At 42.1% G+C, this 13,346-nt stretch overlaps 4 protein-coding genes across 5 annotated transcripts; 3 read left to right on the forward strand and 1 right to left on the reverse strand.

Moving 5' to 3' along the window:
• The first annotated feature begins 609 nt into the window (after window positions 1–609).
• LOC121603430 (protein Peter pan) lies at window positions 610–2,292 on the forward strand. The gene is made up of 2 exons (XM_041932106.1): window positions 610–1,415; window positions 1,478–2,292. The coding sequence occupies exons 1-2, from the start codon at window positions 709–711 to the stop codon at window positions 2,256–2,258; spliced, it is 1,488 nt and encodes a 495-aa protein (XP_041788040.1). The 5' UTR covers window positions 610–708; the 3' UTR covers window positions 2,259–2,292.
• Window positions 2,286–9,788, reverse strand: LOC121603426 (WD repeat-containing protein 36). 2 transcript variants are annotated; one of them, XM_041932095.1, is made up of 3 exons: window positions 9,379–9,788; window positions 4,066–5,310; window positions 2,286–3,985 (listed from the first exon to the last, which is right to left on the reverse strand). In XM_041932095.1, exons 2-3 carry the CDS (start codon window positions 5,168–5,170, stop codon window positions 2,316–2,318), a joined length of 2,775 nt encoding a protein of 924 aa, XP_041788029.1. In that variant the 5' UTR covers window positions 5,171–5,310; window positions 9,379–9,788; the 3' UTR covers window positions 2,286–2,315. The 2 variants fall into 2 exon arrangements, with proteins under 2 accessions (XP_041788029.1, XP_041788028.1); XM_041932094.1 differs by lacking the exon at window positions 9,379–9,788 and adding an exon at window positions 5,399–5,480.
• Window positions 5,763–7,919, forward strand: LOC121603429 (nucleoporin Ndc1). Its single transcript, XM_041932105.1, has one exon. The coding sequence runs from the start codon at window positions 5,763–5,765 to the stop codon at window positions 7,503–7,505; it is 1,743 nt and encodes a 580-aa protein (XP_041788039.1). The 3' UTR covers window positions 7,506–7,919.
• Window positions 9,789–9,857: 69 nt separating the features above from the next.
• On the forward strand, window positions 9,858–12,967 carry LOC121603433 (ras-related protein Rab-11A). Its single transcript, XM_041932109.1, has 4 exons — window positions 9,858–9,952; window positions 10,873–10,994; window positions 11,061–11,409; window positions 11,497–12,967. The coding sequence occupies exons 1-4, from the start codon at window positions 9,913–9,915 to the stop codon at window positions 11,631–11,633; spliced, it is 648 nt and encodes a 215-aa protein (XP_041788043.1). The 5' UTR covers window positions 9,858–9,912; the 3' UTR covers window positions 11,634–12,967.
• The last annotated feature ends 379 nt before the right edge of the window (window positions 12,968–13,346 follow it).

A 13,346-nucleotide genomic window follows, 5' to 3' on the forward strand; every position in this document is an offset into this window, starting at 1 on the left:
CTATTTATTTATTATCGTGTAATGTTTTTACCAGTATATGAATAAGGAAGTATCGTCAAAGATATCACTGTTCGGATGAAACAGAAATATCGCTTAAGACAAGTAGCTCTGTTTGCAAAATTTCCATTTGAACGGTAGGTCAATAACTGCGTAAGTTGGAAGCAAGCTGTAATACATTTAATCGATAAGCTGCATTACCGAGGACAACAACCGTACTTCTCGAATGCTTAGGCTGTGCTCTGGCACCAATCGAACACGACATCCGACTCGAACACACCCATATAATCATATGGAGGTGCATTGTCAGACACAAACAAACAAACAAGACAAACATGTCAAATCCCATACATTTTTCATGTTCGATGTCGTGTTCGAATGGTGCTAGAGCGCCGGGTTAATTGAACAATGCTTGCTTGGCTCTAACAACCAAAACACATTTTCAGTTGATCTTCAAAAGGTGCGACGCTAATATTTACATTGACTTTCATCCTCATTTATGCAAATTATTAGGTTATATTTGGAATTACAATGTATTTATAGCAAATCAGTAAAATGTTTTTTTTTCTAACAAAACTGTCATCCTTCTGTCAATTGTCTTGCCCTTGTGAGGTTCGTAGTGTGCGATGTCAAATGAGCGTAGAAAACAATTCACACGTGTTTTGCCGGTAGAAGGATTGTGTCTGAAAAGTTGCTAGTGAAAGCCCACTCATGAAAAAGAAAAGCCAAAAACCTCAACATAAACGGAACCGCGCAAAGGTGGAAGCACCGGCTGAAGATGAACCTGCTGCGATTAAAAATGCTCCACACTCGTTTGTCATACGACGCGGAGAACGATGCTCATCGATTAGCAGACTGTCTCGTGATTTCCGCCGCATGATGGAACCATTCACAGCATCGAACCTTCGTGAGAGACGCATCAACAAGGTGAAAGATTTTGTTCACTTGTCCGGATTCTTTCACGTTTCGCACATGTGCGTATTTTCGCTATCGTCGCAAACACTGTCGCTCAAGATAATACGCATGCCGAAGGGTCCCACCCTGACGTTCAAGGTGTACCAGTACACTTTGGCAAAGGATGTTATTAGCAACTCGCGTAAGCAATTTGTAGATGAAGAGTGCTTCAAAACGGCCCCACTGGTCATATTGAACAGCTTCAGCGGAGAAGGGAAACATTTGAAGCTAATGGCTAGCACGTTTCAAAACATGTTTCCTCCGATTAATCTCTCCACGATAAAACTTTCGTCCCTGAAACGATGCGTACTGCTATCATACAACCCGGTAAGCAAATTGATCGATCTTCGACACTACTCTGTCACAGTAGTTCCAGTAAATTTGAATCGAGGAGTGAAGAAGCTTGTAACGCGCAACATACCAAACTTGGGAAAGTTTGAGGATATAGCTGATTTTGTCGAGAAGTAAGTTCAAAGAGTGCAGTTTGCGAGCAAGCAAGGTTAACAATTTTTTTTATGCTTCACAGAGGACATCTTCTTTCGGAATCCGAAGCCGATGACGAAGAAGCACACGTTGTGCTAGCGCAGAATCTAAAGTGTGGAAATTTGGCCGAAAATCAATCATCTTTACGATTGCACGAGATTGGTCCTCGTATTACGATGCGGTTAATGAAGATTGAGGACGATCTTATGACGGGTGAAGTACTCTATCACGACTATATCGAAAAGGACGCGATCGAAGTGGAAGCTCTCCGCAAGAAGCGCGCTCAGCAGCGCCGACTAAAGGAGCAGCGCAAGCACAAGCAGGAAGAAAATTTGAAAAAGAAAGAAAACGACAAAAAGGAGCACCGTGCCAAGACGTCAAAGCAAGGCAAGAGCGGCGAATTAACGGAACGGGACAGGTTGCTGTTGAAAGATGCGGAGGAAGCTGTGGGCGATATATCGGATGAGGATGACCGCGAATACTATCGCAATGAAATTGGCGACAATCCGGATGAAGAGTTGTTCGAATCGGCTGGAAGTGGCAACCGCAAACGACCATTCATTCCGAAGGGATCAAACTATTCGCTTAAACCGAAAAAGCCTCGTATGGATAAGCGTAGACAGTACGAAGAAGACGATCGACTTGCCCGTCAGGACGGCAAGCGAAGAGGAAACGAAGGGAAGGATAAGAAAGGCAAGGCAGGGAAGTTTGCTAAAAAAGGCATGGGTGATGATTTTAGAGGGAAATCAAAGTATAATGGTGGCAAGAAAAACAATACTGGAGGAAAAAAGTCTGGTGGAAAGAAATCTTCGAAAAGAAAGTGAGTACTAAATAAAGCTATATACCTTATGACACGGGGTAATCTTGAGTTGGTTTATTGTTCATCCGCTGAAATTTCGCAAATTACTTACAACACCCAACCCGTAAAGAAGTTTATCTTCCAATGCGGACCATTCCGCTTTCTGTGCATCCTCAATAGCGGGAAGCAGTTCGCTGAGCTGCTCGTTCTCGACAATCGTTCGGCCGTGCAATTTAAGGAAGAGGCTAAGGTAGCTTTGCGCCAGCTCAAACTCCTTTCTCTGCCCTAACATGTAGACGATCATATGCATGAAAGCGCCCATCACCGGAAGACTGCCACTACCACTATTGAACGGTGTCAGATTGCGTATCTCATAGTCAATCATGGACGGGCCAAGCTTCATTAGATGGTCTATCGCTTTACCGTACTCCTCCGTAGTGAGTGCCGCGTTTAGCAGCCTTCCAAACGGGGTCAAATGATCTACCTGGTTCGATTCGATGATGCGCGATCCTCCTTCCGCGATTTTTCCACCAGCTGTCGACGTTTTATCGCCAATTGTCGCTTGTAGATCGAATTCGAAATCCAGACCAGCCACGGTCGGCAGGAAGAATGGGGCTGATTTAGGTTTTGTCAGAGCTTGTCTTGGGCGGTTGCGCTTTTTAATGATGTCCAAATTCAACAAATTCTGCCACCGAGATGCTGCCACATTGGACATGGTTATCAACTCACTAGATAGCTGGGGTGGTGAACTGTACTCGAGATTAATCTCTTCAAACACATCCTCCAGTTCATCAACTTCCATCTGCTTCGTGTTATACAGTGGGAAGCCAATGCCATCCTGCTGCTCATCGCATAAGGCGGTTGGCAAATCCAGCAATGGAGCATCGGACTCGGGCTTCAGTCCGCGCAGCGTGACGTTCGTGAAAAGACTTTTGTTCGCCCAAAGGTTAATGCCTCGGTAGTCCACATGTGCAGTTGCCAGAAAATCGCCTGTCGGTGACATTGTGAGCGATGTGCACATGTGTGATACTCGAAAGTGATCGATCAGATAAGAAGAAGGAATATCCCACACTTTTACGACACAATCCTGAGCGGTTGTAATTAGCCAGCGGCTATCGGGTGAAAAACAGGCGTCGGTTATGGTGCCACGATGTCCGTCGAACCGACGCACAATTACGCGAGTATCCAGATCCACTAGACGCAACGTGAAATCATCCAGGGCGACACAAAGGATAGCACTTTCCCGGTGCGTGCGAATAAGTGTTATAGGATCGCCCAAGTCCAACGTTTCGATCGGGGTTTTTACAACCGTCGTGTACGGTTGTTTGAAGCTCCAGAACTTTAACAGCCCGTCGGCTGCACCCGAAACAACCAACTGATTCAGATTGTCGCTCGACAAGCCACGAATGTAGTCGTTATGAGCTGTTGGTGCACCATAACTAGCGCGATGAATGCCACTCTGTACATTGAAACGTTCCACATGGCCGCTGGAGTAGCCGATGACGACAAAATTGCCACAATGACTCAAGCACAAACAGGTGGCCATTACACTGAAGTCTTTTTTGTGCTGTTTGTTTTGGAAAGCCTCCGGTACGAGATGAAGGTCGCCCATACGTCGTTTATCATATGACCATGTAGTCACTTGAACTAGACCTTGATGAAGAGCAGCGATGCTATCCCACTCTTTATCGCGCGTCACTTCCGATGTAAAGTAGCTGATGGGTGGCATACGGAAGGGATCTTCGGATTTCTCTGCAATCAAAAAACGATAGCAACTTAATACTAGGCTGTTTTTCTTCTTTTCCATTCAATGGGCAACGAACAATACTTACTCTTTTGCTTTTTAGAAGCTTTTCTGTTATAGCTAGCCTTCCCTAAGCTGCAGTTTAACGTTTCAGCTACAGTGCTGAAAATTCTCAACGAAGAATCTTCACCCGCTGACACTATATTCCGACCGGATGAACCATGATATCGGATGCACGTGGGCGGTGCGGCGTGGCCTTCGCGGAAACGCAACAAACGTGCCCCACCATCGGACAGATCAAAAATCCACATTTTCAAAGAGTTGTCTGGCGAGCTCGTTACCAACAATGGTTCGTTAGGTAGAAAGTGAAGCCCGGTCACCGAATCATCGTGTGCCATCAGTGTCGATACGATGGTTTTTTCTTCCAAATCCCAAAACACAACCTGCCCGTTTGAACTGGCACTGGCCATGATGGCGGTACCATCGGTACGGAAGCTTATCGCTGTCACCGGTCCCCAGTCCTGGTGAACTTCCATCACCGGTTGATCGTACTGGATGTTGAGCAACACGATCCTTCCACTATGTAATCCTACGGCGATAACGTCCAGAGCGGGAGCTTGCTCCAGCTGCATTACTTTGCTATCGAAATCCGTAAATTTGTGCACCAATTTGCACGACTTCAAATTCCACAGCTGCAGACCCCCCTGGGCGCTACCAAGCAAAATTTTGTTTTTATACGACGCTGGATGCACGATGGCCGATATTTCAAACGTGTGCGCTGCAAATGGGATCTCCAAGTACAGCTCCTGCGTAGACACGATCCATATCTTCAGCAGACTGCTCTCATCCACTGATATGAGATGTTTGGCGAACGGCAACAGCAGACGTACCGGCTTCACATGCCCGCGATACACTTTGCGCAGTTCCACGCTCGATCGCCATCCGTAGATGAGGTTGCCGGCGGCAACATACGTTAAGAACCCATCCGCGGCGATGGCAGTGATGTTGGCCGGATGGATTCGGCCAGTACGAATCAGACGAAAGCTGTTGCAGCCATAAACGTGGAACGAACGTCCAACACAAGTGATGACAACATTCTCACGTCTCTGGTCAATGTAGCGTACGCTGGGAGGTATATGATTGCTAACGTAGCCAAGGGCTCGGTTTGGTTGAAATAGATGGCTGCTATTCATGGTTCTATCTTACTTTTTTCGAAACAAATCGCACGCACGCCGATTCAATACATTCCGCAGCACAATAGCACGTGCACGACTGATTACAAAAACATTGTTGTCAGCTGTCAGTTCAACTTGCCTAAGCAACAGCGGGACTTCTACGGTCACGGAAAAAATAACGTTATTGTTTAGCAAACGTAACCATTATCAACAGCACTAGTAATTAGAATAAAACTGAATACAAACAATCCCTAAATCTGAAATGAGTCAAGCCAAACTCATAAAATTTCAAGTATTTCTCCCGATAGGATGTCAATCGCGGCAAAAATTAGGAACGTTTCAAGTGTCTAAAATGTCATGTGTTCACAATCATGACCAGATGGCCGACCTTTGTTCCTTCCAAGCTAGCTTTCAATTCCTCGCGCCCTTTGTTGTTTTGCCCGGCGAAAAAGTATTCGAGTTTTGTTCTGGTATTTTTGTGCATTTACCTTTGAAATTAGGAAATAAAGGTAAATTAAAGGTGTAGGAAATTGTTACGGTTAACTAGAAGCTTGAAGTAATGTGCTCACACTCTTATTTGCTTTGTAGGTTAGACCGTTGGTGTCCGGAAATGGATCCGGTCGGTTCGAAGGACTTGGCATTTCGTAAGATATGCACAGAACGCTTCGTGACATCGATATACTACTGCTTGTTGCAGCAGTATTTGCTGGTGACGATCTTTCTGCTGTTCATCAACTTTAGTATCCTGCATCCGATAAACTGGATCGTCGGAACCGTGCGACTGCTGGTATCGTTTTACCCATGGATTGCATCGGTTCCTTTAGCGATCGCGGTCGTCGTTCATGGAATAGTGCTTGCCAAGTCGTGTCTACTAGAAACTCGGTATCATTCAACGTACTGCCAGCAATTGTACCGGAATCTCATACAACGTTCGATACTCTTACTTACCAATGGAACAATCGGTTGCTTGACGGCATGGCTATACACACGATTTCTGCGAGATGAGTACCGGCTTCTGTTCCTGCCCAGCGTACAAGACGATACTGTGTTCCTCAATGACCGTTTCGTATATCTGGTAATGAGTGGTGTGTTTGGTGGCTGTTATTTCTTTCTGCGGGAGCAGCAAAACCCGGATGCCGTAGACTTCCCGATCATTCTGCTACCAAAAGTTGCTCAATACTGGAACAACCTTAGCAGTGTATTAACTAAATCGATGCGAAAATCAGCGATTGGCATGTTTATCTACCTTAGCTTCTACTACACCTTTTCTTGTCTTTTCCGGCATAAGCTAGCTTCTGTTTTGGGAGGCGCTCGACTGCAGGAAGACTCGACGCTGTACAGCTTCTGCAGTATCATAATGGATATTCGCTTGTTGGTGTATACTTGGTTGTTTTCGGCGCTCATATTAAGCAACATAAATTTGATGCACGTGTTGTTCGGTATTTTTCTTGCCGAGCCTCAAAACTTCCGTATTGAAACAAGCGCATTTCAGGCGAATGACGAGCCATTGCTTGCGGATGCACTAGCATACAAGCAAATTCCGATAGTACAGCAACTGGCGGTCGAGGATTTGTTTGCCATCGCCGAGGCACAGTGTTTGAATCGCCGGAAACAGCTATTCTCATTAACAGTACCTGGTGGTCACCCAAACAACTGGCGAAAATTGTACGATGTGTGCATGAAATTGATCGGTGATTTTACACAGGAACTAGACCAATCGATCGGCGGAATTGAACTGAAGCCTGCACCACCAATGGTCCTAATGGGAGGCGTTTTGCGACCAACGGCATCGATGGATAAGGATCGGTTTCTAAAGAAACAATACAATCAAAACTTTGGCATCCGGAGCTTATCAACGCCAACGTTACCAGGCACGCCGTCCAGCGAAAGTAATAAACAGGAAGCGAAATCTGAAGGAAAGCGTGAGAGTAAGGCCATTCTTTTTGCATCGATTTTAAAGCGAATACCAGGCTACGATTTCTTGTTTACGGAATCAAAATCAGCCAAAAGCCATTATCTGCTCTCTGTTCAATCGCAGCTGATAGTGAAAGTCGTTCAAAGTTTGGTAGCCATTGCAAGCCGTTCTCTCTACGAGGACTCGTACGGTGTCTTACAAAACGACTTGCCATGCATCGTTCACGCTTTACTGGAGCTGAAAAAGGTTGTCGATAAGATCGGTTCCATTAATCTGGATGTGAAGAAAGTCGATCGGAACTATATTGCTTTAAAAGGGGCCGTTAAGAAGAGCTTATATCGCTTTACCACGGCCTTCGGGCCGTACATTAAACATCTTGTAATAGAACCAGAGGACATAAAAGCCCTGCAGGGTTTTGTAAACTTCCGTGAAGTTTGATTTAGCATAGGAATCTTCTTTCAGATGTATAACAAAATGTCCCTGCTTAATCGAAGAATATGTCAAATGAAGTGTTGAACATAAAATGTATTATTTGTATGAAAAACTACAACATTGCATTGTATTTCTAAGCGTTTTAGAGAATTAGCACGGTGTGCAATGTGTATGGCATACTCGTAAAGATGGTTCATTACTTTGGCAGCAACTGAAAATTTATGATGTTATTATAATTTACAGTAAGAATTTGAACTTTTGAACATTTACAATTAATAAAATCATATCTATCTTCGTAAAAGATGGAAATCAATCCGTGGAAGGCATTATACTAACAACAAACAAACATTTACTGAAATTTACGTTAAAATCATTAACATTGTTTACTATATACTATGAGGGAAAAGTTGGGAAGTGTATATGATTATAAATAAAATTAAAAAAGAAATCTATTTTATTTCACAGCTTTGGTGATGTAGAGATGTTTTTGTATGTCGTTTGCGACCGATATACGGATAGTTTTTCAAATTTGAATCATAATAATAGTTTGCTGTCCTACCCCTATTAACGGTGCATCGTAGTTTTTTTTTTCTTATTTTTACAATCCCCAGATTAGAAATTAATAAATTTTTTTGCTGTTACATTGTATTTTAAAAAGTTCGAAATTATATTTAGTATTTGTAGTGCGAGTATAATATGATGATTATACATGAAAAAACTCCGTTTTAGTCATGAAAGCTATTGTTTTCCTGTGCTTTGTTGTAGGAAGCATATGTCAATTCATACATGTCAAAAATGCGTATATTACGCGACCCGGTTTCCTTTAAATTTAAACGTACGAGCAAGAGTGCCCAACACTACACAAATTTGCGGGAGGAGAAAACGATACGTCGTTCATAAAAATCGGTAATATACAGAGCAAATGTGCGATAAATTATTCCACTGACCCGTATCGTGGAATGAGAAAAGTTCATCTAGAACTGTGACTAGCAGTTTGGTTGTGTATTTAGGGTATCCTGCGTTGTACAGTATATCTCGTAATTGCTTTCTCTTCTCTGTGCGGAGTGGCTGCTTAAATGGGCAGACATTTTGTTTTTTGATGACCGTATTCTTTCCATCAGTGCGGTGAATGATGTTTCCTACGATGTCGTGAAATTTCCCCTAGAAGAACTAACCCACGGTAGAAAAATAAGTACGGGACAATCTCGTTGAATTTTTAATCGTGCCATACGAAGGGAGAACTACAATCTAAGCGTGTAAATTGATGGGCGTAGGGTTCATCGTCATAGGTTTGATTCGATCTTTGTCCCTTTTGCAGCAGATTGATGGCGTCAAATGGGCAGAAATGAGCTTATTATCAATGGCCGGAGGAAGTGCGTTCTTTGTAGTGTGCGGTTCAAGATTAGATCATTTGTATGAATTATTCCTAGCTCTCATCGCCTTGACTGTGGTGAACTATATGCAAATCAGTGGCGAAAGTTTACTTGACGTCCACGAATTCGAACACGTCCACTGCTGCTGCTGCTGCTGCTGCTGCAGCAGTTGCCACGGCAAATTTTTCGCGACATCAAAAACTACTTGTACCAGAGTACCAGTACCCCACGTCGAAGCCAAAACGAGAGTAAAGAAGAGTGGATGAAATTTCATCTGCGTGAAACTCGCGGCTAATGGAAATCTATGTAAAAAAAGGGAATGGTTCACTACTAGGAGAAACAAGATATAATATTTTTTGTAGTTTCGGTGTGAGTAAGGAATTTTGTTGAGAGCCACCATTGAAGAGGAACGAAATCGTCGACAAATTGTATTTGTATGTCATGTGCCTATGATGAACTTGAATTGAACCAAATAATTAAATGTGGCAGAGTCGTTGTGCACTTACCCGTGATTTGCAGTTCGTACGGAAGGAAACAAAATCGTATCTTTTTAGGCACTTTTGTGGAATCGCAGATGCACAAAAACAAAGTACCAGGAGGAGGAAGTGTTTCTTTGTGGTAGTGTAGGATAGCAATGGTTCGGTATGTGTAGTGGTGGTGTTCATGTGCAAGGAGATGCAGTTCCTTTTCGGTTGTGTCCGTAGGGCTTTGTTATTAATTTTTGCTTCGTATATTCTCTTCAGTTCTGCTTTCCACTCGAGATTAACCTTCTGGAAGGTGCAACAGTATTTGGGGAGGTTTTCTTGTGTAGTAATTTAGTTCAAAGGCAGAATGGATGCGTGTTTTCTGTTCTGGTTTGATTTTAAAGTGCGTTCAAATTCCTTCTTCTAATATTATCCACATTCTCCTTGATAGGAAGAAGCAATTAAAGCAATAGAGGCAGACGCGCAGCTTACTACAAGAGCTCTGTGTGAAAACAGTGCTTATACATAGAAGATATCTAATATAGCGAAGAAAACATAAACCACAGCGGCGGCAGGATGGGCAATCGTGATGATGAATATGATTATTTATTCAAAGGTAAGCATGACTTCAGTCGTTTGTACATTTAGAATGTAAACCATTTCCATATTATTGTGAGTGATGATGATGATGATGATGATTACAAATATAAAGAGCTAGTTTGTTTTGAATCCCTAAATTGTATGATGTTCATGTATTCATTGTCTTTGGGTGCGCACAGTGACCTTATTATACATTGTGAGTAAAATCGGAGCAAGTTGAGCAATGAAAGTGTCCATTTGAAGCTAGGGGTTTTTGGAATCGGTCGTTATGGGCGAGACAAAGGCCTGAACGTTTTGCAGCGATGTAGCGTAAAGCAGGATGGAATAATGAAGTGGATGATTTTTTTCTTCGTGTGCGCTTATCAACTGCTAATACATATGTGTATGAAAGAATGTTGAAACATGACATTTAACCAGCCAATGAACAATTATATCAAGGTCATTGGGGTCTCAGGCTTGTTAAATTTGGTCAACTTTTTCGGGTTTCTTTAAAACGCTACTCACAACAAAGATGAGAGTAGTCTGTATGGTGGTAGAGCAATGGTTTCTATTTCACTATCGGCTGTGTCATTCGGTAAACGTGGATGAATCATGATGATTCACCCAGCTCGGTTCGATAACAGGCCAGACACTGTAATGGCAAGTGTAACCAGTGGAATTGTAAAGGGGCGTCTACGTGGAATGACGCAAAGTGTAAAAAGGCCACACACCCGTAAAAAATTAACCAAACGTGTGATAGCATTTGAATTACAAATGAAAATTATTGTTGGTTTCGACAAAAGGCATTAGATCTATTTAATTTAAAAAAATATATTAATCAACTTATTTAGATGTGGCTATTAGGAATAAATGTGGAATTAATGTAATATTTTTATTCATAAATATTACACTTACTTTGTGAATAATAATTCATTGCTCTTTTTCGTTATTTACTAGTTGTACTGATCGGAGACTCGGGGGTCGGAAAAAGTAACCTGCTTTCGAGATTTACTAGGAATGAGTTTAATCTTGAATCGAAATCAACCATAGGTGTGGAATTTGCTACTAGAAGTATAGAGGTATGTGAAACGTAAAGGTAAAATGTTAAACTATGTTGCTAATATGCTTTGTGTGATGTCTCGCAGGTCGATGGTAAAACTATTAAGGCCCAGATCTGGGATACTGCTGGACAGGAGCGCTATCGTGCGATAACTTCAGCGTACTATCGTGGTGCTGTGGGGGCTTTGCTCGTATACGACATTGCGAAGCATTTGACTTACGAGAACGTTGAACGATGGCTTCGGGAGCTGCGTGATCATGCTGATCAAAATATTGTCATCATGCTTGTTGGAAACAAGAGTGATTTACGGCATCTGCGTGCCGTACCTACGGATGAGGCGAAGGGTTTCGCAGAACGCAATGGGCTCAGCTTCATTGAAACGTCAGCGTTGGACTCGACCAATGTCGAAACAGCATTCCAAAACATACTCACAGGTATGTGCAGTCAGTTCAATACTTTAGCCAGGCTGTTGTGATGGTATTGGGTAGGCATTTAAATAATTATGTCTTTTGCTTCTTCAGAGATCTACCGAATTGTGTCGCAAAAGCAAATCCGAGATCCGCCAGAAGGCAGCGTAATTAGACCGAACTTGGAAAACATCGACGTGAAGCCGACCAATCCGACGACTGATTCCGTGCGAAAACAATGCTGCCAGTGACCGCCGCAATCCGAAGAGACGTCCGTTCATGATGCTGTGTATTCAGTAATAACATCATCCAGCACTACTATTTCTACTACAACTACAGATAGTACTGCAAGCACTACTACTGCTACCGCCACCACGGTTACTGCATCTAATATTACAGAAAAAGCTAAAATTAATTACAATATTGCTCCAAATGAACCTATTACTACTACCACTACTACTACAACTACCACCGCCACGGCAAAGAAGGCATCAAACATCGGCACCATCCACAATGGCGTTAATTCTAATATAGGTGATTGCTTCAACATTGAGATTTCCAGCTTCCATAGAAAGAAGCCACCGACAGTTGATGGTAACAATTACGCTGGAATGCTTTTAATTTGAAGCATAATTGTGCGTGTGTGTCATGTGGCCAATATGCTGGAGCATTCCTTTCCTTTTTGGCTACATCATTACCCGGTGCATGATGGAAGTGTGTCACACTGTAGTGCATTTTTATAGAGACAAAATTAAGCAACAGTAAAGAAGAAGAGTTAATTATGTGTGCTTGTTTTTTCTACTTATTCCATTGTTTTTTTTTTATTAATGCAACGTTTGATTGTCTCAGAGCATGGAGATTCTGGAAATAAAAAAAATATATATAGCGCTTTTTATTCCATAGATGCGACAAAGTGAACTGTAAAGCTATGCCAAAACACTGTGGACACTTCGTTTACTGTTACACACATGAGTGTGTTTCTCACATTTCAGAATGCATGAATGATAAAAATCTGCCTACGACATTAGAGCGGTGTTGTAAGAACAAACAAGAATATGCATAACATAAAAATATGTGATGAGTTTTAACCTCTCTTGCAAACGGAGAGGAGAGTTATGAAAGTGAACAACAATTAACAATAGAACAATGTTTTCTCTAAAATATTGATGAAGTGTATCAAACCATGTATATGACATATAAGGGAATCAAATACATGTTTCAACAGAATACCAGGAAAATATATAATATTATATAATTCTAGTGATGAGTGTCAGTCCATTCGTGCTGCAAGCAAATCCATCTCGTAGTTGGTAGAGAGGTGAACAAATGCGCGTTACTTTCTTCGAGGACCGTATTTCTTCTCACATGTTGCTGAGGAAGGATCTGTGCTCCATTGTAATAATAGCGCGCATGCATTTGGTAGCAATTGTAACCGAGAATATTGTTTCGATGTGTTGATCATTGCTGATGTTATGAACATTGGATTACACCCATCTTGGCTTCGCAAGCGGTTACTCGTGCAACGTACATCTTTATGCTTTTGTGTTATTTAACAAGCACATTTGATAGAGAAGATCCAGTTCGATAAAAAAATGAAACAACCAGCGGTAAATATGCGGACGATAGTTGATGTCAAAACAGGAAGCTTTGTTGTGTGATGGCTTAAAAAATCAAAACAGAAAAGGAACAGAAGTGTTTTAATATAAGAGAAATATCACTAGATAATGTTTTGTTTTCATTCAAAGTTCAAAATAAAGATGACGGATTAAGGATGAAAATGAAAAAAAAAAACATTGGAATTATCATACTTTCTGAATGTAGGGTGGTAATAGGCATGGGCCATGTTCTGAAATATACAGGCGGTCCCCGAGATACACGGTTAATGGGGACCTAAAACGGCCGCAAATTACCGCGTAACTCGAATTTCCGCGTAAGTCGAATCTCGTGATTTCCAGCTAAAATAT

The sequence above is a fragment of the Anopheles merus genome, chromosome 2R (assembly GCF_017562075.2).
Source record: "Anopheles merus strain MAF chromosome 2R, AmerM5.1, whole genome shotgun sequence".
NCBI lineage: Eukaryota > Metazoa > Arthropoda > Insecta > Diptera > Culicidae > Anopheles > Anopheles merus.